This window comes from Mobula hypostoma, chromosome 6 (assembly GCF_963921235.1).
Source record: "Mobula hypostoma chromosome 6, sMobHyp1.1, whole genome shotgun sequence".
NCBI lineage: Eukaryota > Metazoa > Chordata > Chondrichthyes > Myliobatiformes > Myliobatidae > Mobula > Mobula hypostoma.
In genome coordinates this window covers 182795324-182821990 of record NC_086102.1, presented here as the reverse complement: position 1 = coordinate 182821990, position 26667 = coordinate 182795324, and the positions used below count along the sequence as shown (strand labels likewise).

Genomic DNA, 26667 nt, shown 5'->3' with positions numbered 1-26667 from the left:
CAATGGCTTCAGGATTGCCTTGAGTCAGGGGACTGGGCCTTGTTCAAGAACACATCTGGGAACCTGAATGACTACATCTGGGTTGTTACTGACTTTAGTAGAACAGCTGTGAATGAGTGTGTTCCCACAAAATCAATCGTTTAGGATTTTCTCCAATCAGAAGCCCTGAATTAACAATGAAATCTGGAACCTGCTGACAGCCATATCAGAGGCATTCAAGTCGGGAGATCAGGAATGCTGTAAGATGTCAGGCGTGATCTCTGGAAATAAATCTCTCAAGCGAAGTGGAGATTCCAGACTAGACTGGAATCAGTGAGGGATGCTCGACAGCTGTGGCAGGGTTTGAATGCCATGACCTCCTACAAAGTTAAATCTTGCGATATAGCAGAGCTTCGCTTCCAGATGAGCTCAATGCCTTCTATACTTGCTTTGACCACCAGAACAGGGAGGAACCATCATGCACCCAATGTCTCCCGATGGTCCTTTGCTTTCAGTATCTGAAGATGACATGCAGACTGCTTTCAAGAGAGTGAATCCAAAGAAAGCATCTGGTCCAGATGGTGTATCTGGCCAAGTACTGAAGAGCAGTGCCAACCAGTGGGCTGGTGTATGCAAAGATATATTCAACCTTTTGCTCTGGCACTGTGTGGTACCCACCTGCTTCAAGCAGGCTTCAATCTCCTCAAAGAATTCCAACAGGATTGTCAGGCAAGATTAAGGAAACCACACTGACTTGTCCTGTGTCACCAAGTACTCCGTAACATCATCGTTAGCAATTGACTGCAACAACTTCCCAACCACTGAGGTCAAGCTAAGTGGTCTATAATTTCCTTTCTGCTGCCTTCCTCCTTTCTTAAAGAGTGGAATGACATTTGCAATTTTCCAGTCCTCTGGCACCATGCCAGAGTCCAATGATTTTTTGAAAGGTCATTACTAATGCCTCCACAATCTCTTCCACTTCCTCTTTCAGAACCTAGGGTGCAGCTCATCTGGTCTGGGTGACTTATGTACCTTTAGGTCTTCCAGCTTTTTGAACACCTTCTCTCATTCTCTTCCCTTGCAGCTTTCAACATCTAGCACACTGCTAGTGTCTTCCACAGTGAAAACTGATGCAAAATATTCATTTAGTTCAGCTGCTATCTCCTTGTCCCCATTATTATTTCTCCAGCTTCATTTTCTAGTGGTCCTATATCCACTCTCATCTCTCTTTTATTATTTTACATACTTGAAAGAGTTTTTACTATCCACTCTGATATTGTTTACTAGCTTGCTTTCGTATTTCATCTTTTCCCTCCTAATGATTCTTTTAATTGCTCTCTGTCAGGCCAAAATGTCAACTCTGCTTTTTTCCATGGATGCTGCCTGGCCTGCTGAGTTCCTTCAGCATTTTCTGTGTGTTGCTCAATCGTATTGTGATCACTGCCTCCTAAGGTTTATTTTACTTTAAGCTCCCTAATCACCTCCGGTTCATTACATAACACCTAATCCAGTATAGCTGATCCCCTAGTGGGCTCAATGACAATCTGCTCAAAAAAGCTATCTGGCAGACATTCAACAAACTCATTCTCTTGGGATGCATTTCCAAACTGATTTTCCCAACCAACCTGCATGTTGAAATCTCCCAATGACTACCATATTATTGTCCTTTTGATATGCCATTTCTATTTCCTGTTATAAATTGTGGTCCACATCGCAGATATTGTTGGGGAGCCTGTATATAACTGCCATCAGAGTCCTTTTACACTTGCAGTTTCTTAACTCAACCCACAAGGATTCAACATCTTCTGATCATATTCCAATCCAACATCTTTCTACTGATTTGATGCTATTCTTTACTAGCAGAACCATGCCACTCTTTCTGTCTACCATCGTAACCCTCCGATACAAAGTGCAACTATTCTTCAGCCATGATTCAGTGATGGCCACATCATACCTGACAATCTGTAATAGTGCAACAAGATCATCCACCTTATTTCTTATACTCCATGCATTGAGATATCACACTTTGAATGTTGTAGCTGCTACCCTTTTTGATTCTGCATCCCTAATGCACTGATACTCACCCTGTTGGCTGCAATTTTGTCCTATCATCTGACTGCCCTTCCTGACATTCTGACTGCATACTATCTTTACTTTTTTACCATCCGTCCTATCCTGAGTCCCTTTACTCTGGTTCCTACTCCCCTACCATATTAGTTTTAACCCTCCCAACAGCTCTAACCAACCTACCCATGGGAATTTTGGTTCCCCTCGGGTTTATGTGCAACCCATCACCTTTGAACAGTTCATACGTCCCCCAGAAGAGATCCCAATGATCCAAGAACCTGAAGCCCTGCCCCCTGCACCAGCTTCTCAGCCACGCATTAATCTGACAAATCATCCTGTTTCTACCCTTACTGGTATGTGGCACAGGTAGCAATCCAGGAATTATTACCCGGGAGGTCGTGCTTCTCACTTTCTACCTAGCTCTCTAAATTCTCTTTCCAGGACCTCTTTGTATTTCCTTCCTATGTCTTTGTTACCAATATGTACCAAGTCATTGGCCTGTCCAAGATGATGTGGATGCAGTCCAAGACATCTCTGACCCTGGCACCTGGGAAGCAACATACCACTCGGGTCTCCTGTTCATGTCCATAGAATCTCCTGTCTGTTCCCCTGGCTATTGAGTCCTCCATCACTATTGCTCCCCTCTTCTCCCTCTTTCCGTTCTGCACCACAGAACTGTGCTCAGTGCCAGTAACCCGGTCTCTGTGGCACTCCCCTGGAAGGCCATCCGCCACACCAGTATCCAAAACTGTATACCTATTATTGAGAGGAATGGCCACAGGGTGCTCTGCACTAAATGCCTGTTTGGGCTTCCATTTCTCCAGACAGTTATCCAGCTGCTCGCCTCCTGCAACTTTGGGGTGACTACTTCCCTGTAACTCTGATCAATTTTCTCCTCGCTCTCCCATATAAGCTAAAGGTCATCCAGCTGCTGCTCCGGATCACTAACACAGTTCTCAAGGAGCTGCCAGCCAGATGCACCACACAGACCCTGGGTCTCCCAGGACTCCAACACCTGGTGTGTAAAAGACACAATGGCATCTACTACACTAGGTACAGAAAGAGAAAAATAAAGGGAACTTTAACAAAAGCTTACCCAGAGCCAACACCTCTTTTGAGCCGAGGCCTCTTTTAAGCCAAAGCCTAACACTCCTACTTTCACCACTGCTCTACTCTCAGTAATGTCTGCACCGCTGATCCCTCCTGTACTTTTAAACAAGCATCGCTGACCTGCGAAAAGCCCTGTTGCTGTGGCCTGCTCCTGCCACCAATTGGGCTATTGGAATGAGCCTGAACGCCCACGAAACTCTCCTTTTAAAGAAGTGTCACTGACCCGCAAGAAACTTCATCGGTGTGATCTGCTCCTGCTGCTGATTGGGCTGATATTGGTGTCCCTCGGGTTCAGGTCTAACCCATCCTTATTGTATAGGTTATACCGTCCCCAGAAAAGATACTAGTGATGCAGAAATATAAAATCCTCTCTCCTCCGCCAGATCCTCAGCACTTGTTCATCAGTACTATCATCCTGTTCCTGCCCTTAATGCACTTAGTACTGGGAGTGATCCGGAGATTACTACTTTGGAGTTCCTGAGCTTCAGCCTCTTTCCTAATCCCTATACTCACCTTGCAGGACCTTTACCAATGTCACCATGACCTCTGGTTGCTCACCCTCCCCCTTAAGAATCTTCTACATTAACTCTGAGACATCCTGGACCCTAGCACCTAGGAGGCAACACGCAATTTTGGCATCTCTTTCCCAGCCACAGAGTCTCTTGTCCATCCCGCTATTGAGTCTCAAGTATCCAAAGGGGTATGCTTGCTTCTGAGGGGAATGGCCACAGGGGATCCCTGCACTGACAGCTTACTCCCCTAACTTCTCCTGGTGGTCACCCATCTACTATCTGAAGTCTGCACTCTGGGTATGACCACTTCAGTAAAAGTCCTTCTGTGAGGTTTTCAGCCTCTCTGATGTTCCTGAGTACATGGACTCCAGCTCCAGTTTCTTGGCCTTGTCTGTCAGGAGATGAAGTTGGGTGCACTTCCCACAGATGTAGTCATCAGGGGGACCATTAGGTACCTGCATTCCCATATCTTACAGCAGAAACATTACACTGCCTTATCTACCATCCTGCCTTCACTTGTTATACTTCTGACTTATCAAGCTCAAGTTCTAGCCTGTGCCTGTTCTTGCCGAAGCCTGTTGAGCCAAAGTCCGACCATACTAACACTACCCACTGCAACAATGGCTGCTGCACTTACACCTCACTTCTTTTTATTGGCCCCTGCTGAGTGCTGAAGAGATGATGAATGCCTGCTGAAAAGTTCCAGAAGGCCCCATGCTCTTTTAAAAAGTCGTGCTGCCTCACCAACAAATGACTGCTCATGATGATTGAAGGCCGCCGAAGGCCTGCAAGCAACTAGTAATCCCGTCAACTACCTCCTGCAGTTCAGAACTGATTTGTTCATTTCTGGAGTGAACCAGCGGAAGTTAGAATGCTGGGCATACTATAGCTTGGTTATATATAATGATTTGGAAATGGCAAGAATCAAATGGGCATTGCCAAAGGACTGGTCTTGTCACTTTACATGCTGCAGACTTCCAGGTACACGTATATGATGTTTATGGAACCACAGAAGTGAATGTAGCAACCACCACATGGTACAACTGTATGATTGCAAATCAAGTTTGAAACAGCACATGAATTGGAAATGCCCAAATGCAGATAGGGTCATCGAAAAGTACAGCACAGAAACAGGCCCTTTGGCCCATTTAGTCCTTGCCAAACCATTTAAACTGCTTAGTCCCATTGACCTGCACCTGGACCATAGCCTTCCATACCGCTGCCATCCATATACCTATCCAAACTTCTCTTAAACATTGGACTCGAACTGGCTTTCACCACTTACACTGGCAGCTCATTCTAGACTCTATGACCCTCTGAGTGAAGAGGTTTCTCCTTAAACTTTTCACCTTTCACCCTTAACTCATGACCTCTAGTTGTAGTCCCACCCAACCTCAGTGCAAAAAGCCTGCTTGCCTTTACCCTTTCTATACCCCTCATAATTTTACATACTTCAATCAAATCTCCTCTCAATTTTCTACATCCCAAGGAATAAAGTCTTAACCTATTCAATCTTTCCTTATAACTCAGGTCCTCCAGTCCCAGCAACATCCTTGTAAATTTTCCCTGTACTCCTTCAACCTTATTTACATCTTTCCTCTAGGTGGGAATGTTGACTTTTTCATTCTTTGATATTTAAAGGATTTATTTTCAGAAATTTGAACGATGTTCTAAAATGAACTTTTACAGCACAAAGTTAACATTTCGTTCTTTGTTTTCTTTCAGACTTGGGTAATCCATTTAGTCTGGATGTTTTTGAAAATCATTTGTATTGGACATCGAAAGGGATTGGTGAAGTATGGAAGCAAGATAAATTTGGAAAAGGACAGAAGGTGAAGGTTCTGATGGTAAACCCATGGCTGACCCAAGTTAGGATTTATCAGGAGAGCCGTTACAATCACTCAGGTATGATCTCAATACCAAGAGTAATTTTTTATCGAAACTTGCCCAGTTAAATATTCAAACACTGCCCATAAGTTTGTTAATTAGTGACTGCCTTTTACGTCGCTGGCGATTAGGGCAGCAATGATTCTGTCTCCGTCTGCCCTTGGACATCCTCTCTGTTTTTTATATATGATATATTTATTTTATTTCTTACATCCAAGGGAGAAAAAGATCTTTATGTTGCGTCTCCATCGCAATATACAAGCAATACAGAAGGGACATGTGGGAGGATGTTGCTCAAACACTAAGATTGTATACATAATTGTTTTGTATACATGTATGATACACAATCAGATCAGTGCACAGTCAGGTGTGCAATCAGATCAATGTGTATTGATCAGTCTGATGGCCTGGTGAAAGAAGCTGTCCTGGAGCCTGTTGATCCTGGCTTTAATGCTGCAGTATTGTTTGCCAGACGGTAGCAGCTGGAACAGTTTGTGGTTGGGATGGCTGGAGACTCTGAGGATCCTCCAGGCCCTTTTTACGCACCTGCTGCTGTAAATAACCTGAATAGAGAAAAGCTCACATCAACAGATGTGCTAGGGTGTCCACACCACTCTCTGTAGTGCCCTGCGATTGAGGAGAGTACAGTTCCCGGAAAGGATTTAGAGACTCATGTCGAACTTCTTCAGCCATCAGAGGTGAAAGAGGCGCTGTTGTGCTTTTTCACCACACAGCTGGTATGTACAGTCCAGGTGAGATCCTTGTTGATGTGTATATCAGGGAAAAAAAACATAGAAACATAGAAAGCCCACAGCACAATACAGGCCCTTCGGCCCACAAAGTTGTACCAAACATGTCCCTACCTTAGAAATTACTAGGGTTCCCCTTAGCCCTCTATTTTTCTAAGTTCCATGTACCTATCCAAAAGTCTCTTAAAGACCCTATCGTATCCGCCTCCACCACCGTTGCCGGCAGCCCATTCCACGCACTCACCACTCTCTGCATAAAAAATTTACCCCTGACATCTCCTTTCTACCTACTCCCAAGCACCTTAAACCTGTGCCCTCTTGTGACAGCCATTTCAGCCCCAGGAAAAAGCCTCTGACTATCCACACGATCAATACCTTTCACCTTTGCTTTCAAATTCTTCATGATACTATTCTTCCTTGTATATTTACTGTGCAGTTTTCAATGCTCAGGTGTATCCTGTTCTGTTAAGTCACTGTGATATTGTCTGATTTCTCCTTGTATTCTATTAGTGATGGCATTTGCTCAGCTATGAAATTCCTGTCACATGGACCACACTCCATTATTTGGCTTGCTTTACTTTTAGAGTCCAGTACATCCATTTTCTTTTATTGTAGCTTTAACAGTCCCATTTGGGTGGTGAGGTAGAGATATGTCTCCTTACACCCAAAGGAGGTGTAAGGCACTCCTTCCCTTCATTAGCTGCAGGTCACCCTTGGGCAAGGTGTAGCACCTGCTTAGCCCCCTGATCAGGGTCAGGTGAAGCCATGGGAGCAGGTGGTGGATGGTCGTATGAGCGGCTGGTGCATATCACAAGTTCTGGTTATGCGAACACGGATGCCACATTGTCAATATCTGAAGAGGATGGATAATGGCTAGGGTTATCCATCTTGTAAAGACACTGTCCAGAAGAAGGCAATGGCAAACCACTTCTGCAGAAAAATTTGCCAAGAACAATCTTGGTCATCATGGGAAGACCATAACTGCCCACATCATAGAACCTGGCACAGAAAAAACAAGCTGTGGTTCTATGATTCAGTGATTACAAGGATCCAAATGAGCTCGCTGATTTCCAAAGTATAAACGAGAATGGACCAAGAGCTGGTAAATGCAATTAGTTTCAATGATTGACAGGAACATGTTCAGTGTAAAAGCTTGTTTCTATGCTGCATGACTGCATAACTGCAGAATTAGATGTAGCTCATTTCTTTTACCGTAACAATACCATAAGATATAGGAGCAGAATTAGGCCATTTGGCCCATTGAGTATTCTGTATCCACTCTACTTCCTCAAAACTACCTACTCCTCCACTTATCTTCATATCATCCGCAAACTTTACATCAAAGCCATCAATTCCATCATTTAAATCATTGACATATAACGTTAAAAAAAGCGATCTCAATGCAGACTCCTGTGGAACACCACTAGCCAGCCAGAAAAGGCACCCTTTATTCCCACTCTTTGCCTCCAGTCAATCATCCACTGCGTTATCCATGCTGGAGTCTTTCCTGTAATCTGATGATGAGGAAGATTCTCGAAATAGAGTGTCCACTGAAACTGTCTTATAAAATCATAAACAAGTCTAGAGGAGATGATAATATAAGTTCCCAAAGCTGAAATTCTAGATCTTCAAATTTAAATTAATTCTTAGCAGGAACAAAAAATCTGTTTTTTGTTGTAAGTCTGCCAAGAACAATCATGGTCACGATAGATGTAATACCATGATCGACCACGTCATATGACACAGCACTTAATTATCAGAATCAGAATGAGAATGAGGTTTAATATTACCAGCATATGTCGTGAAATTTGTTAACTCAGTGGCAGCAGTACAAAGCAATACCTGATAATATAGAAAAAATAAGCAAATCAATTACAGCAAGTGTGTGTGTGTGTGTGTCTGTGTGTGTGTGTGTGTGTGTATGTATATATGTATATATATATATGTATATTAAATAGTTAAAAATTGTGCAAAAAATGATGATGATGAACAATTCCTTTGACATTTTTCCTTTTCACTTGTGCATGACGGCTGCTATTTTCCCTAGCATGTAAACATTTTCCTACACCTGAAGCGGATTTTACTATGGTTTTTGTTATTTCAAATTAAATGTGTATTTTGAGAACTTTGCCACATAGTCTATTTTAATATTCCACTCTTGTTTCAGTGCCTAATCCTTGCAAGGACGTCTGTAGTCATCTGTGCTTGCTGAAACCGGGAGGTTACTCTTGTGCGTGCCCTCAGGGTAGTCAATTTCAAAACGGCAGCAATTTTGACTGTGATGCAGGTATGTGCATTTGATCAAACCACTTATTCAAGATGGAAAATCTTTCACAGACAGTAACATCTGTTGGGGCATGCAAGGATTCTTTTCTCATAAACTGCATTTATTAACATGGAGGTGAGGAGGAATTTCTTTAGCCAAAGAGTGGTGAATCTGTGGAATTCGTTGCCACAGGTAGCTGTGGAGGCCAAGTCACTGGGTATATTTAAGACGGAGGTTGATAGATTTTTGATTAGTCAGTGCATGAAGGGATACAGAGTGAAGACAGGCAACCAGGGCTGAGGGGGAAATTGGATCAACCATGTGGAGCAGACTCAGTGGACCAAATGGCCTAATTCTGCTCCTATATCTTCTGGTCTTATGGTTGTTGAGAAAACCCTGATTAGATTACATTGTGTTCAGTTCTGGTCACTTCATTTTAGGAAGGACATGGAGGATTTAGACAGGGTGCAGAGGAGGCTTTCCAGGAATCTGCCAGGATTAGAAAACATGTCTTATAAGAAAAGTTGAGCAAGCAAGGGCTTTTCTCTTTGAAGCAACAGAGGATGAGAGGTGGCTTGATAAGGTGTATAACATTATGAGAAACACAGAGTGGATAGTCAGCATTTATTTCCCAGTGTGCAGATGGCAAAAGCAGCGGCACGTTAGCATAGTGGTGAGCACAATATTTTACAGTACAGACAACCCAGGTTCAATTCCCACCACTGCTTGTAAGGAGTTTGTACGTTTTCCCTGTGACCTCTTGGGTTTCCTATGGGTGCTCTGGTTTCCTCTCACAGTCTAAAGACGTACTGGTTGGTAGGTTATTTGGGCCATTGATTTGTGAAGTGACACAAACTAAATGCTGGTGAACACAACAGGTCGGGCAGCATCTATAGGAAGAGGTACAGTCGACGTTTCAGGCCGAGACGTCGACTGTACCTCTTCCTATAGATGGTACCTGACCTGCTGCGTTCCACCAGCATTTTGTGTGTGTTGCTTGAATTTCCAGCATCTGCAGATTTCCTCGTGTTTGCGGATTTGTGAAGTGGTTGTTTTGTCTCACTGATATACAGATCTGTGCAGTTCTCATTGCATTGGATGGCATGTACAGTATTGCTCTGTTTGTGTTCACAAATGGATGGCCCAACATAGGAGGGCAAACTCCTCAAGTCAAGTCTCGACTGTATATCTACTCCTAAAGGTCAAGGGACACTTCCATAACTACGAAGAAGGAATCCACGTCAGATACAGGACTGACGGCAGGTTGTTCAACCTTAGGCGCCTGCAGGCAGTTACAAAGGTGCAAGAGACTGTCATCAGAGACTTCTTGTTTGCTGATGACTGCGCACTCAACGCCAGCACAGAGCAGGAGATGCAGCGTGAAATGGACTGCTTCTCACAAGCCTGCGACAACTTTGGTCTCACTATCAGCACCAAAAAGACCGAAGTTATGTACTAGCCTGCCCCAGGAAAGCCATACCAGGAGCCGCGCATCACGGTGAAGGGCCAGAACCTCCAGGCAGCTGACAACTTCACCTACCTGGGCAGCATACTCTCTCGCACAGTGAACATAGACGCTGAGGTCAACAACAGGATTGCCAAAGCCAGCGCCGCCTTTGGGAGACTCCATGAGAATGTCTGGGAGTGGAGAGGACTCAGCCTTACCACCAAGCTGAAGGTCCTTACCACCCTCCTTTACGCCAGCGAGACCTGGACTGTCTACAGCAGACACGCCAAACAGCTCAACCATTTTCACCTGAGCTGTCTCCGCAGACTCCTCCACATCAGGTGGCAGGACAAAGTCCCCGACACAGAAATCCTGGAACGAGCTGGGCTCTGCAGCGTCTACACCCTCCTGCTGAAAGCCCAAGCCCGGTGGGCTGGACATGTGGTCAGAATGCCAGACAGCCGATTGCCTAAGCAGCTGCTGTACGGAGAACTGTGTCAGGGCAAGCGCTCAGTCGGGGGGCAGAAGAAACATTACAAAGACTGCCTCAAAGCGTCCCTCAAAGGCCTGGGTGTCGACATCAACACGTGGGAGACGCTTGCCCTCGACCGTCCAGCTAGGCGCAGCAAGATCACCACAGGAGCCCGTGCAGCTGAAGTCAGGCGCATCATCGCGGCGCAACGAAAGCGTGCTGTGCGCAAGGCCCGAGCAGCATCCACTGCCATGACAGCACCCACCCACTTGTGTCCCACATGTGGGCGAGCCTTCAGGGCCCGGATTGGCCTCATCAGTCACCTCCGGACCCACAGCCACCAATCTCCCATTTGACTTTGAAGCCATGGTCATCTTCGACTACGAAGGACGAACAACAACTCCTAAAGGTCAAGGGACACTCCTTTGATGATAACAATGTGCACATTTTGGACAGGGAGGACAGGTGGTTTGAGAGAGGGGTTACAGAAGCCATCTTTGTCAAACTGGAAACCCATCCATGAACAGAGGGGGTGGGGTACAACACCACCTATCAGCTACTTACAATGTAGTCCTAACACATCTACTCCGGCATCTCCTCAACAGTTCACACCTCCATTCATGCAAAGATAAGACTAAAGGCCCTCTCATTACCTCTACAACTCTTAACAACCCTCATGTGATTGCTATACAGTCAGCCCTCCTTACCCGCGAGGGATTGGTTCCGGGACCCCTAGCGGATGCTCAAGTCCCTTATTCAACCCGTATGGATGCGTGGGACCTTAGGACCCAGCGGAACCCTGGACCTTATTTAACCTGTCTCAATGGGTGGGCATTAGGACCCGGCGGCAGAGCTCTGAATCCGCAGTGTTTCTGTTCATGAAAATAATCACGATCACGATTGAAAATAAAGTGGAAATAATAAAGCGATCAGAAAGAGGTGAAACGCCATCAGTCATTGGAAAAGTGTTAGGCTATGGTCGGTCAACGATCGGAAGAATTTTAAAGGATAAAATGAGAAAGGCCCTGCCCCGATGAAAGCTACAAATATTACTAAGGAACGCAGTGGCTTAATTATTGGGTTTTGGGGTTTTGAGTTTTTGATCCTTCACATCAACCCGACATGGACGAAGAGCGCACTCGGGAGCGGTCTGTCACTGGATCGAACTCGGGAACTTCTGTTCCCGAGCCCAGTGCTGAAACATATGTTTCTTAAGTGTTTTATATGCATAGAAAGGTAAAATATATATTATATACTAAGACAATCGTTTGACTAACTGACGCTAAATAATACCGGATATACCTGTTCTGACTTACTTAGTAAGAGAACTTGCGGTTTTTTTTTAATCCCGATCCACGATAACCTACGTACATCCTCCCGTATACTTTAAATCATCTCTAGATTACTTATAATACCTAATACAAAGTAAATACTATGTAAAATAGTTGTTATACTGCATAATGGAATAATGACAAGGAAATAATGACAAGGAAAAAAAGTCTGTACATGCTCGAACAGCAAATGCTGGAAGAGCACTTCCAGGTTTTCTCAACGCAGTCGGTTGAATTCGCACATGCGGAACTTACGGATAAGGAGGGCTGACTGTACCTTTAAACAATTCACAAGGTTTATTAGTCGGAAAACAACCCACCATAGATCAAAACTGAAGAAGTCTCTCGGATGAGTGGCGAAACGTCTTATAGTCATAGTCATACTTTATTAATCCCAGGGGAAACTGGATTTCATCACAGTTGCTTCATAAATAATAAATAGTAATAGAACCATAAATAGTTAAATAGTAATATGTAAATTATGCCAGTAAATTATGAAATAAGTCCAGGACCAGCCTATTGGTTCAGGATGTCTGACCCTCCAAGGGAGGAGTTGTAAAGTTTGATGGCCACAGGCAGGAATGACTTCCTATGACACTCTGTGTTGTATCTCGGTGGAATGAGTCTCTGGCTGAATGTACTCCTGTGCCCACCCAGTACATTATGTAGTGGATGGGAGACATTGACCAAGATGGCATGCAACTTAGACAGCATCCTCTTTTCAGACACCACCGTCAGAGAGTCCAGTTCCATCCCTACAACATCACTGGCTTTACGAATGAGTTTGTTGATTCTGTTGGTGTCTGCCACCTACAGCCTGCTGCCCCAGCACACAACAGCAAACAACAGCAAACATGATAGCACTGGCCACCATAGACTCGTAGAACATCCTCAGCATTGTCCGGCAGATGTTAAAGGACCTCAGTCTCCTCAGGAAATAGAGACGGCTCTGACCCTTCTTGTAGACAGCCTCCGCGTTCTTTGATCAGTCCAGTTTATTGTCAATTCGTATCCCCAAGTATTTGTAATCCTCCACCATGTCCACACTGACCCCCTGGATGGAAACAGGGGTCACCGGTACCTTAGCTCTCCTCAGGTCTATCACCAGCTCCTTAGTCTTTTTCACATTAAGCTGCAGATGATTCTGCTCACACCGTGTGACAAAGTTTCCTACCGTAGCCCTGTACTCAGCCTCATCTCCCTTACTGATGCATCCAACTATGGCAGAGTCATCCGAAAACTTCTGAAGATGACAAGACTCTGTGCAGTAGTTGAAGTCCGAGGTGTAAATGGTGAAGAGAAAGGGAGACAAGACAGTCCCCTGTGGAGCCCCAGTGCTGCTGATCACTCTGTCGGACACACAGTGTTGCAAGCACACATACTATGGTCTGCCAGTCAGGTAATCAAGAATCCATGATACCAGGGAAGCATCCACCTGCATTGCTGTCAGCTTCTACCCCAGCAGAGCAGGGCGGATGGTGTTGAACGCACTGGAGAAGTCAAAAAACATGACCCTCACAGTGCTCGCTGGCTTGTCCAGGTGGGTGTGGACACGGTTCAGCAGGTAGATGATGGCATCCTCAACTCCTAGTCGGGGCTGGTAGGTGAACTGGAGGGGATCTAAGCGTGGACTGACCATAGGCTGGAGTGTTGTCTTCTGGACAACACAGCAAGTGCATTTGCCTTGATTTTCTATTGCTTGATATACAATGACCTGGATGATTGGGAACCTTCATGGACAAACTTGAATTTCATTTTGGCATTTCATCTAAGGGGTATTTCACTTTGCAAGCCATATCTCTTGAGTAGCCAGCCCCCTACTGCGGGTCACCAGTCTGAGGTCTGTGAGGTCTGTCCTTTTATCTTCAAACTTAAAACTTCTTGCAGTTTACATTGCAAACACAAGACCAGTTCTCATGTGAATTAATATCTGCTATATTCACATAATTCCATCACTCCTGAATCCCTAATGGTCCCAAAAAACTCTAGCTTTTCTTCTGATTTCTAATAAAATCTGCCTGAAAAACTGGAGGACCTTGTTCGAACCTTCAGTGCTAGAGTGGGAATTGAATGCAGGATGTCAATCTCCCAGAAATATGGAAATCTATTAAAAAAAGGGTAACTATTTTTCTAAATCAGGCCTTTTACCCTCAGGGTGGAGGAGCAACAGTTTATATTCCGCCTGGATAGCCTCCAACCTGATGGCATGAGTATTGATTATTCCTTATAGTATTTTTCTCTCCCTCTCTCTTCTGTTCCCCACTCTGGCCTTTACCTCTTCTCTCCTGCCTATTACAGGTTAATAGTCACCCCCCAAGCTGCCTCCTCCTTCCTTTTCTCCTGTCGTCCACTCTCCTCTCTTATCAGATTCCTTCTTCTCTAGCCCTTAACCTTTCCCATCCATCTGGTTTCTCCTATCACCTTCTAGCTACCCTCTTTCCCCTGCTCCCTCCCCACCTTTTTATTCTGGTGTCTGCCCCCCTCCTTTTCAGTCCTGAAGAAGTGCCTTGGTCTGATTGTCGACTGTTAATTTCCATAAATTCTGCTTGACATGCTGAATTCCTCCTGCATTTTGTGTGTGTTGCTTTTACACTTTAGACCTGATTGTAGTGTGTTATAGCATTAAAAATTTTTATCTGATCAGATGCCTGCGATGGGTGGTAATGGGGATGTGCTCCCAGAACCTGTTAGTTATTTATGCTGGTGTACATCTCTAATAGCCTCTAACAACCAAGTCCAGCTCCTGGCCTTCACGTGTGGCTTAGCTACTAGGACCAGCGGAGCTGTTTCTACTGACAGAAGAAAGGGCAAAGGAGGGTTGCTGGCACCTTAAAGCCAGTTGCGTTGGGCTGATGGGGCTCGCCAGCTGTGGTTGTCAGGAGAAAAAACTCCGATCTCCAACCTCCACTGCCTTGTGTCTATACGCATTCATGGGGAAGGCTTTGGGAGTAAACGCCAAAGAAAAAATCCAGCGCTGGAATCCCTAAGGCAGTCCTACATTGATTTCAAGGCTGACTGGCAACACCTGTGATGCCACTGGTACCAGACTATATCGATCTCTGCCATTCCTTTGGATTTATCAACTGTGTGGAGAGGGAGAGCCTTCTACATGGGTATCTGCTTGCTCCCCATATTGTGTGCAGACAGCTGGGATGCGACATTTGTGGTCGACCCCAACCAATGGAGGCCCTCACTGAGAACATTTGTGATTTTTTTAGATTATGAGAATACTCAGTCCTCGTTTATTATCATTTAGAAATGCATGCATGCGTTAAGAAATGATACAATGTTTCTCCAGAGTGACATCTCAGAAAAACAGGACAAACCAGCCGAACACTGACAGAACCACATAATTATAACATATAGTTACAGCAGTGCAAAACAATACCATAATTTGATAAAGAACAGACCATGGGCACGGTAAAAAAAAGTCTCAAAGTCCAGAGTCGATCGACTCCCGAGTCCCCAATAGCAGGCGACAAAGGGAGAAACTCCCTGCCATAAACCTCCAGGTACCGACAACTGCCGATGCATTGGAAGCACCCAACCACAGCCGACACTGAGTCCATCTGCCGGAAAACTTCGAGCCTCCGACCAGGCCCTCCGATACAGCCTTCCGAGCGCCATCCTCTGCCGAGCGCTTTTGACCTCGCCCGGCCGCCGAAACAAGCAAAGCCGTGGATTCGGGGCCTTCTCCGGAGATTCCGGACCATACAGTAACAGCGGCAGTGAAGCGGGCATTTCAGAAGTTTCTCCAGATGTTCCTCCGTGCTCTCACGTCTGTCTCCATCAAATCAGAATTGTGCACGGCCCCCTACTTGACAAATAACAGACATCACCACCGAAGTGGCCGCGCATGCTGCGTCGCGTCGCCATCTTCTCCTCCCTCCATTTTAACACAAACATTCAAAAACAAAACTTTAAATGCAGCTATTGTTGACAGAGGATTTAAAAAACGGTTCCCACAACTGCATCTTCCAGATTCCAACCAAGCACTAAGGGATGGGTTAGAGAAGTACAGCACAGAAACAAGCCCTTTGGCCCATCTAGTCCATGCTGAAAACCATTTAAACTGCCTATTGTCATTGACCTGTACTGGGACCATAGCCCTCCATACCCTGACCATCCATGTATCTATCCAAACTTCTCTCTAACGTTGAAAGTGAGCTTGCATGCACCACTTATGCTGGCAGCTCATCTCACACTCTCACGACCCTCTGAGTGAAGAAGTTTCCCCTCATGTTCCCTTTGAACTTCTCACCTTTCACCCTTTCTGTGACCTCTAGTTGTAGTCCCATCTAACCTCAGTAAATGCCTGCTTGCATTTACTCCATCTATACTCCTCATAATTTTGTATCCTCTGTCAAATATCCTCTCAATCTTCTACGTTATGAAGAATACAGTCCTAACCTGTTCAATCTTTCCTTCTATCTCAGGTCCTCCTGACCTGGCATATGTGGGTTATGGATTTCTGGGTTACGGCTTGCAGTCAGTCAGCTACCTTCCAATTCCCCTACCACTCAGTGATACATCTGGTCAGGACACTCCCAAAGGTGCTGTACTCGAATGTGGTTAGAATGGGGACAGGAGCCTCACTCACCACAATATCCTCGGGGAGTGGAGGCACTGATAAATTTACAGGGATCAATTACTTATCCTTTTTTTGACCTTGTCAAGCTAACATTCCTCCATTTTCATGAACCACTGCCACCTATGGAAAATAGTTGCTTGACAGGCAAACGCCACTTGGTCCAATCAACCTGTGCTGACTTTTTGTTTAAAATTTTTTCTTCCAATAACAGTCTTGAGGTTTTCATCACCTCCACAAAACTCCCTTATGCCTATTAATATCCTGGTAATCTTCACTGAGGTATATGTGTTACTGAAGCGCGGAGCTTAAAGTTGCCTATAATTCTGTAGCTGAGTCTTTATAAATATTAGCATCATCTGGTTTCATTTTAATCAGGTTGAGGCGGAGAGCACTTGACAAACACATTCCTTACACACACATTCACTCACAGACAAACACTGCCTTGTCATTCTACTGTCATTGTGCTGAGTGTACGCACTTCAATGTCTTCCCCGGTACATTCTCGTCATGTCTTCCCGGGTATAATTCCACTGGTTCCACTCCACATTGCTACATACATTCAGAGTCAGACAACAAAGTTTATTTTGAATTTATTCTTTATTTGTGCTTAGCTATAAGTGTGCAGTTGTGTTGAGCGTTCTGCCATTTCCCAGCAGTTACGTGGTGTCATCTGCATCCTAAACCAAGCTGATGTGCTGGAGTTGGTTTTATGGTGCCTTTCCCACCACACATGGTACAATTTTCCATTTCTTTAGTAATAGGGATATGTTAATGTGTATACACATTATTTGTATATTGTATTTAAGGTAGATATTTCTGTTTATTTTGTAATATAATTGTAAATACATTGTGGGGTACATCATATTCTATTTCATGTGTAGTCTTAAGTAAACTTCGTTGGTAATTAAAGATGGTATATCCTAGTGCCTTAAAAACAGATCTTTGCACTCAGTATGAGAGAGATGGGGGCTGAGGGAGAGATAAGGGGTTGCCAGCAGTTCGCACTGGACAAGAATAAGTACGAAGCTATTATTGTGCTGTCTGGTAGCTATCTTTTTGTAAATGTTGGCAGTTTTAACTATTTTCGCTAATATTTGTGTTTGATTTTGATGCACCTAATAAACACCCTTGCATTAAAGTGCTAAGCAACTCCAGCCAATTTTCCTTTGGTCATAACCCACTTTCTAACACAGGTATGCAGTAAACACACACCCCTCTAGCATTGGCAACTTTAAGATCTACCTATTTTAAATAAAGTTCACCAAAATTTTGTAGAGACTTGTCCATTTCAAACATTAGGGTAGAATGTTCATGTGGTGAAGGTTAACTCATAATAGAGTGAAGGATTGAATTTCCAATGATGGCAATATATTTTCTGTAACAGGCTCATGAAGAATTTCCATCACACTCCTGTCTTCTTACCAGCAGATAATGATAAGGAGGTTGAAGAAGTGAATTGTTGCCTCAGTATAGCCTGAGGTGATATTGTTACCACGGTATTTTATATGGCTTCTCTAGCTTTTATTCTGGTCAGTAGTGATCCAACAGTGTTACTACTATTGAATATCAAGTCTTTCTTTGGATATTTATATTCCATGGCTCATGTGTGGTCTGAATTTTTTGTAACCTATTGGTCACTGGGTCTTGCTCTCAGTCTCAGAGTTTTTCTTTATCTGGTCTGGTGAAATCAGCTGCTATTAAGACCATAAGACATAGGAGCAGAATTAGGCCATTTGGCCCATCTAGTCTGCTGTGCCATTCTATCATGGCTGATCCTTTCTCCCCTCCTGTATCCCACTGCCCGGGGTTCCCAACATTTTTTTATGTCATGAAGCCTTACCATGAACTGAGGGGTCCATAGGGAACCACTATATTAGAAGCACATTCACAATGCATCAGTAACATGTTTTTGATATAATTTTTCCAAACTGTTTATTATTGTGTAATGAAAGTAGGATGCAGACAGATTTTGAGACCGTATCCCACACCAACCTGTAACTGGAAGGATTTGGATCTATTATTGAGGAGATTGTTTTATTTGTTTTTTTCACTGTATTTTTGCTTATTTCTGTAGCACTGGAGCCAGAACCAACCATGCCACTTGCTTGCAAGTGTAGGAATGAAGGAACATGTTACTTTGAAAGAAATAGCACAACATGCAAGTAAGTTGCAAACTACAGTCTCCAAGAAAGCACAATAGAGTTTATACCTGGGCTGATGTTTGCTTGCCTACATGACCAGATTCTTACCTTTCATAGGGTGGAACAATAGTGTAGTGATTAGCACAACGCATTACAGTACCAGTGATCCAGGTTCAACTCTTGCTGTTGCCTATAAGGAGTTTGTATGTCACTCAAAGTGACCACATGAGTTTCCTCCAGTACTCCAGTTTCAACCCATAGTCCAAGAGTGTACCGGCTGGTAGGTTAATTGGTCATTGTAAAATGTCATGAGATTAGGCTAGGGTTAAATTGGAGGATTGCCGAGCGGCGTGGCTCAAAGCGCTGTATCCCATTAAATAAATACATTCACCCTCTTCTTGAAACACTGATTTTACACTTGTGCATTTCAAAATTCCTTACTTCATATCTTTAAAATTCGAGCTTAATTCCCAATTGGACGCCACCAAACATTGCTGGTCGGGAAATCACTGACTGCCTCCTCTGATTTTTTTTTCTCTCCTCTAGGGAGTTTAAAGATATGTTTAATGTGATAAAAACTTTGTCCTTTATTGGTAAAACACTCCAAACATGAGTGGAGGCATAGAAAGGATTCTAACTTTAACATTATTCACGGATCAATGCAAATTGTCAAAATGATGAATTGTGGAACTCCTTTCATTTATGAATTCAGCAGGTATGCTCAATTAATTCGAGCCTATGAAAATGAGTAAACAGTTGACATTTAGAGGCTTCAGGGACTCGGCCTGAAATGTCAACTGTTTATTCTTGTCCATAGATGCTACCTGAACTGCTGAGTTTCTCCAGCATTTTGTGCTTTGCTCTGGATTTCCAGCATCTGTAGAATTTATTATGTTTATGATTTGCTGCTCAATTAATTAGCCCACTTACAAAGTTTCTGTTTCAAATGCACAAGCAAGATTTTAATAATTGCAGAACTATCTGTTTTCAGGTACAATATGCTAATCAGTATACTCATTGTTTTTGTTTTAATTCTAGCAATCACTGATCAATAATGTACATTTTACTGATCATATTAACTCCTATCCAGTGAGAATGGAATTTGAACTTTAGCCAGTGAGGCATTAGTGGATATTAGAGTATAGACCTCTTTGGATCATGGTGGCAGAGGATGGGAAGTAATGTCTATGAGAGTGAGCTCTTTAATGCCTTTTCAATTATTGGACATAGTTTTAAAAATGAGAAGTCAGAATCTAGCAAGCTCCAGAGCAAAATGTAAAAGTCGCAAGTGAAAATTTCAGTAGAGCAAACTGTAGAGAATATCTGATTGATGATGGACCTGTAGTCCCAGATCCCTTTGTTCTCACACACTCCTCAGTGCCCTACGTTCACTGTGTAAGACCTACCCTGCTTGGGCCATCGGAAATCGTACTTGTCTGCATTAAACTCCATCTGCCATTTTTCCAGCTAGTCCAGATTCTGCTGCAAACTCTAATAGTCTTCCTCATTCTTCTTTACACCCCCAATCTTGCAGGAATTAGAAAAGAAACATAAATTATGCATGATATATTTGAAAATAGATTAATTGTCATACAATTATTAAGTGTTTGCTTTGGCAAATATAAATGAAACATTATGAAATAACTATTTACCTACTAAATACGTGTGTAAACAAAATTGCTCAACTTAGTGTTTTAACAAAATTATTTACATATCGAAACAAACTATTAATATTGGAAAATTAACTATCTAACAGACCAGATAAGTTGGGAAAATACTCCTCTTGTCAAAAAGGAGAAGTCTGAAATACTACACATTATCTTTTCTGCAGATGTTCTTACGGATATACAGGATATTACTGTCAATTTGCAAAATCCCAGGGGTCACATCATCCAAAAGGTAATTATTTTTTAAACATAAATTCAGTTAATTAAAACATTCAGTAGCCCAGTGAAACTACTCCAGCTTTTCAATAAAGGTAGCTTTTGTTTTAATGAGCGCCATGATAGTGTAGCAGTTGATGCAACGCTATTACAGCTTCAGGCGTACTGGGGTTTGGAGCTCCAGTCCCACCGCTACTCTGTAAGAAGTCTGTGTACGTCCTCGCCGTGGAATGTGTGGGTCTACTCTGGGTCCTCTGGTTTCCTCCCACAGTGCACAGACCTACCGGGTAGGTTAACTGGGTTTGTCCCGGGTTGCTGCAGGAGCACTGCTCAGAGGGCCTGCTCAGCACTATATCACGAAATAAATAAATAACTCTGGTCACACAGCAAATGTTGAATGATTCTCATTGGTTTCAAAAAGCTATCACTGCAGGTAAATAAACAAGGACTGAAAATTTGTGTTTGCTATTTGTTGTGAAATTAATGTTATATTTATGATTTTTGCCCATAGTGAGCAAAGGGAACAAAATTAGATTATTTTTATTTTAAGTTTTGTTTCCCTGGGAAATGACTGAAATTATTTTGTCATATTTTCAGCACTGTGCCAACATCCTGGGTATATGTGAACATACAAATTGACAGCTTGTGAAGGCCATTCAGCCTCTCAGCATAATGGCTAATTGTAACACTGCATTCTTCTATTTTCAACCCCATAATTATCAATTATCTACCTCTGCTTTAAACATATTATAAGACTCCTGCTTCCAGCATCCTTCAATAGGCATTTACTTACTTGCTTCCCATTATGCCTTTGGCGTTTAGGGCAGCGATGAAGGTCCTCCATCTCCACCTGTCCATACCATCGCACACAGATATAGGAGGATTCTTCATTGCTATTTCTGTAACAATTTGTTTGACTGGTCAGGCTTGCTGCTGTGAGTTGAACCCCCCGAACCTGGAGGACCAGTGGACCACTCTTAGTCTGGTCTCTACCCTGTGACCTGTTTGGCATGACAGACCCTACCAAGAGCCAAAGCTTAAAGCCCTGACTCTAACCAACGTAGCTCTCTGGGTCATCGAGGCATGCAAGCTTCCAAACCCTACGAAAAGCTTGTGGTCCTCTTGGAAGTACAATGGACATATGACCCATTAAAATGTAAATATTTCCCTTACCTCCATCTTAAATTAGGGTACCCTTTATTTTACAATACTAGTTCAAAGTTCTAAATTCTCCTATAAGAGTAAACATCTCCATATCAACTCAGTGAACTCCCAGAACCTGCTTCTGTCAAGTCACCTGTCATTCTTCAAGCTCTATAGGATACAAACCAAGCCTTTAGCTCAGGATTCCCACCTGCTCTAACTTTTCCCCGTAATCCAACCATTCCATTCCAGATATTACCCTAGTAAATTTTCACTGAACTGCTTCCAAAGCATTAACTTTCTCTCGTTAATAAAGAGAGTGATACTGTATGCAGTATTCAAGCCAATGTTCTGTATAACAGCATACCATCTTACTTTGGTATTCAATTTAAACTGAACTTTGATGAGTGGAAGTGTTCGGTATAAGTCATGAGAAGTAACTCAGTAAGTTTAATCCTTAATCCACATCAAGTGCCTGATATCCATTCCTAAAGCATTCCAGAATGGTACAGATTGATCTTTTGAGTTGTGGTTTCTTTATCATGTTTGATGGTCATGTGATATAAAAATGCTTATATTTTTCTTTCATTACAGCAACAGTAGCCTTATTAATTGTCATCCTAATGCTGGGAGCACTAGCTGCTGGAGGAGCATTCCTGAATTACAGGCACACAGGCTCAATTCTGCCAGCTTTCCCCAAGCTTTCAAGGTGACATATTTGTACAGTTCTGCATGAATTTCTGAGTGAAGTGAAGGAGGTATATAACAATAGTGGGATCAACTAGGGGCAAAGTTATATTAATATTGATTACAATCTTACTAACTGAATTGTTTTCTTTTAGCCCTTGATCTTCAACTGTTCAGATTGGTAAAAGTTCTTTTCTGTAACTTTATTTTGTAAAAATTGTTCTAATAAATTTTACACAAGACAACTCACCCATCTGGAAATGATAACTGTAATCAAGAAGTATAGCAGCATAACTTTATACAGGCCACAAAGCACAACAAAATTTTTTTTTAATCCAGGAATAAATTATTGTTTATGCTTGATTTGTTAATAGTTGTGTTTCTCCCTCTAACCCTGACTTTCCTTTGCATAGGGAAATTTCATTTTCGCTATTTAATTCAGAAATGACCAGATTTTTGTTTCTTCACAAAGGTTAAGCAATTCTTCCAAACCTAATGGAAATGGTGTAACATTTAGATCTGGAATGGATGACGGAGTGTACAATGATACTTCTGCCATTGACATAGATTCCGCTATTGGTGGAGCAATGCCTGTGGTGAGATGAACATTATGTACCTTATAACCAGTTTGCACCCAGTTCTGGATTACTAACTGTTTTGCACTGTGCTGAGTGGAATATTCCCTCTAATTTTTTTTAATTAACTATGCAGATCAACTATTGCTCTGAGCAGGAAATTTGCTCCTGAAAACTGTACAGCACTGTAAATATTTTTTTGAAATGTGCACCTCAAACACAAACTACAACTCACAACACAAGTAAACAATATCAGGCAATCAAAAGAACTGACAATAGCAAAAGTAGAATACTTTGACTAGACAGCGTCATCATTTAGCGGGCTGACGGTTCATTAACAATGAGCTACTGACTTCCATTCTGTGTTTATTGTTACAATTTGTAACTGTATTGTAACTTGAATTGTAACTATGTGAATACATTGAAGCTTTAAAATACTTTAAAGGTAAGGTTGTGGTATATTGATTATTTAGAAAATGCATGGATTTTATTCATATATGTGATTAATTACAAGGTATTTCACAAATAATAAAGAACGCTCTTTTGTCACAGTATGAAAATGTTATCAACATGGAAGGAAAACAACCAGTCACATTCGAAAATCCCGTGTTTGGATCAAAGGAAATTCCTTCCAATGAGCCTCAGGCGGTTGAACAATCAGCGGTAAAATATGAAGAGACTATTGAAAACAATTGAGTGAACATTGTATTACCAACTGCTTTCAGAACAAATGTTTTTATTTCAATTTAATCATTTGGTTGGTGATGGTGATTGTTTGCCATTAGTTTATCAGATATCACTGTAATTACTGTTACAAAAACAGAATTGTCAGGCTGTAACTGTCCAAGTATATACTGTATATCTGTATATACATTGGAAAGGCCTAATTGGATTGTTGTATGCAGTCTTTATTACCTACCTACAGGAAAGATGTAAATAAGTTTGGAAGAATACAGAGAAAATTTACAAGTTAAGTTGTCGGGTCTGGAGAACCTTGGTTATATGGAAAGGTTGCATAGGTTAAGACTTTATTTCCAGGATTGTAAATGATTGAGGGGAGATTTGATAGAGGTATACAAAATTATGAGGGGTATAGATAGGGTAAATGCAAACAGGTATTTTCCACAAAGTTTAGGTGGGACTACAACTAGAGGTAATTGGTTAAGGATGAAAGGTGAAAAGCTTAAGGGGAACATGAGGGGAAACTTCTTCACTCAGAGGGTCGTGAAAGTGTGGAATGCACTGCCAGTGCAAATGGTGCATGCAAGCTTGATTTCAACGCTGAAGAGAAGTTTGGATAGGTACGTGAATGGGAGGGGTATGGAGGGTGATGGTCACGGTGCAGGTCGATGGGAATAGGCAGTTTAAATGGTTCAGTATGGACTAGATGGGTCGAAGGGCCTGTGTCTTTGCTGTACTTTTCTATTACTTTATAATTGCTTGTGGCTAATGGTGTTACATTGTTTAAGAAAGAAGGTAAGTCATGCCAGTCCTTGGGAATTTACTAGAAAGAATTCTGAGGATCTATCAGCATTTGAAAAGGCACAGTCTAATTAGGAGGAATTAGCATGGCTTTATGCATGGAGGACAAAGCTTGACATATCTTTTAGAGTAATTGGAAGAGGTAACCTAAAAGATGGATAAGGGTAAGACAGTGGCTATTATCTATTTGGAAAAGGCCGGTATGGGATGGTGGGTCATTTAGGTCTCATGGAGTTCAGGAGAGGTGGTTAAATAGATTCAAATTCAGCTTGTGGTCAAAGGTTCTTTATTGGATACAGCCAGCACAAAGCCAGTGACTAGTGGTGTGCCACAGGGATCAGTGTTGGTACCCTTGTTATTCAATATAAATGATTTGTAAGGCTGCATCAGAAAATTTATGGATGCCACAAAATTAGGAGGTGTTCTTGATAGTGTAGATGGTTGTTTTAAATAATAGGGGTCAGTAAAGTGGGCCAAGGAGTGGCAAATGATTTCAAGTGTAAAGTGATGCATTTTGGAAAGTTAAACCATTGTTGGACAATGAACGGTAGAGAAATAGGGAGTGTAATGGAACAGATAGACCAGGGAGTATAAGTGTATCGTTCATTGAAACTGGCATCACAGGTAGACGGTGGTGAAAACGGTTTTTAGCACTCTGGCCTTCATCATTTGGTTGGTGTTGGACTGCTGTGGACAGTTCTGATCACCCTGTTATAGCAAGGATGTGGTTAATCTGGAAAGAATACAGAAAATGTTTATGAGGATGTTGCCAGGAGTAGGGGACATGAGTTAGAGAGAGAGGGTGGACAGCATAAGTCTTTATTCCTTGGAATGTGGGAGAATGAGGGACAACCTTATAGAGAAGTTTAAAATCAGGAGAACCAGACAACAGGTGAAATGTAACAGTCTAGGCAAGCCAAAAACTAGGGAGCATAAACTTAGAGTGAAAAGGCATCTTTTCACATGGAGTGTGGTGAGTAGATGCGTGAATTGCCACAGGAAATGATAGAGGCAGGTACAATAGTGTCATTGAAGAGTCACTTAGATAGATCTATGCTGGGCCGGGCCTTGGACAATAATGGCCCAAACACAGGAAATGGGGACAAGCTGAGCAAACGCCATGGTTGGCATGAACTGATTGTGCTGAGAAATCTGTTTTCATGCTCTATTGCTGTATGATCTCTAGCATTCACTTCTCAGAATGGAATTTTCATTTACTACTTTTCTCACCATTGTAATATAGATAATTCACACCACAACTTGCATGGTTATATTATTTTTAGTGAAAGCCACTGAAGTTATACAACAGTCAGGGGAATAGTTAAAACAGAAAAGTTGCAATAATATACTGGGGAACTGTGGGTCGACCATGGGTGTTGCATCCCAGCTGTCTATGTGATACACAAGCCAGGGCATGTACGGAAGGGAGAGCAAGCTGTTGTCCATATAGGTATAGATTACCTAATACTGAACGTCAGGATATTAGGAGTGTTCCCTCTTCTTTCAGACCTCTGTCTCTGAAAGCACAGCACTTCCATATATCAGAGTGTATTCGAGTGGGCATGTGCATCTGTAATGATGAAAATATATAAGAGAAAAGTCAATATTAAAGTATATTCTCAAATTCCATTTCCTTTTTCTGTACCTTCAAAATAAATATATTATCAACGTGTGTGTGTGTGTGTGTGTGTGTGTGTATCACCCTGAGACCCTGAGATTCATTTTCTTGCGGGCATACTCAATAAATCCATAATAGAATAATAACCGTAACAAAATTAATGAAAGACTGCAGCAACTAGGATGTTCAACCAGTACACAAAAGACAACAAACTGTGCAAATACAACAAATAAGAATTAATAACAATATATAAGCAAGCAATAAACATCAACAGCATTAGACGAAGAGTCTGCAAAAGGGAGTCCATAGGCTGTGGGAACATTCCAATGATGGGCCAAGGGAAGTTGAGTGAAGTCATCCCCTCTGATTCAAGAGCCAGGTGGCTGAGGGGTCATAAATGTTCCTGAACCTGGTGGTGTGAGTCCTGGGGCTCCTGTACCTTCTTTCTGATGACAGCAGTGAGAAGAGAGCATGACCTGGGTGGTGAGGTTCCTTGGGGATGCTGTTTTCCTGTAGATGTGCTCAATGGTTGGGAGGGCTTTACCCATGATGGTTGGGGCCATATCATATTTGTTTCAAATGTTGGGCCTCTTTCTCAGCAACAGCTCGCTGCTGCATATTGATTGCTGCCCCGTCCCCATAATCAACACTAAAGTATTTGTTGTACCCGAAAAATGAGCATGAACATTATATATTTCGATTAGAATCCTTCTGGAGTATTGTTCAC

At 42.6% G+C, this 26667-nt stretch overlaps 2 protein-coding genes across 2 annotated transcripts in view; one reads left to right on the top strand and one right to left on the bottom strand.

Annotated features, from left to right (window-relative positions):
- The window catches only part of lrp2a (low density lipoprotein receptor-related protein 2a), a 404078-nt gene that overhangs the window by 366702 nt on the left and 10709 nt on the right, over nucleotides 1-26667 (top strand). Inside the window, 7 exon segments of the mRNA XM_063052409.1 lie at nucleotides 5394-5573; nucleotides 8472-8591; nucleotides 18486-18573; nucleotides 20384-20451; nucleotides 22173-22287; nucleotides 22738-22861; nucleotides 23393-23503. Coding sequence (XP_062908479.1) covers nucleotides 5394-5573; nucleotides 8472-8591; nucleotides 18486-18573; nucleotides 20384-20451; nucleotides 22173-22287; nucleotides 22738-22861; nucleotides 23393-23503 — 806 coding nt within the window.
- Nucleotides 23512-26667, bottom strand: part of LOC134348661 (dehydrogenase/reductase SDR family member 9-like) — a 45336-nt gene continuing 42180 nt past the window's right edge. Inside the window, exon 4 of the mRNA XM_063052416.1 lies at nucleotides 23512-25892. Within this exon, the coding sequence (XP_062908486.1) occupies nucleotides 25864-25892 (29 nt within the window). The 3' untranslated portion in view covers nucleotides 23512-25863. The remainder of the gene's footprint in view (nucleotides 25893-26667) is intronic.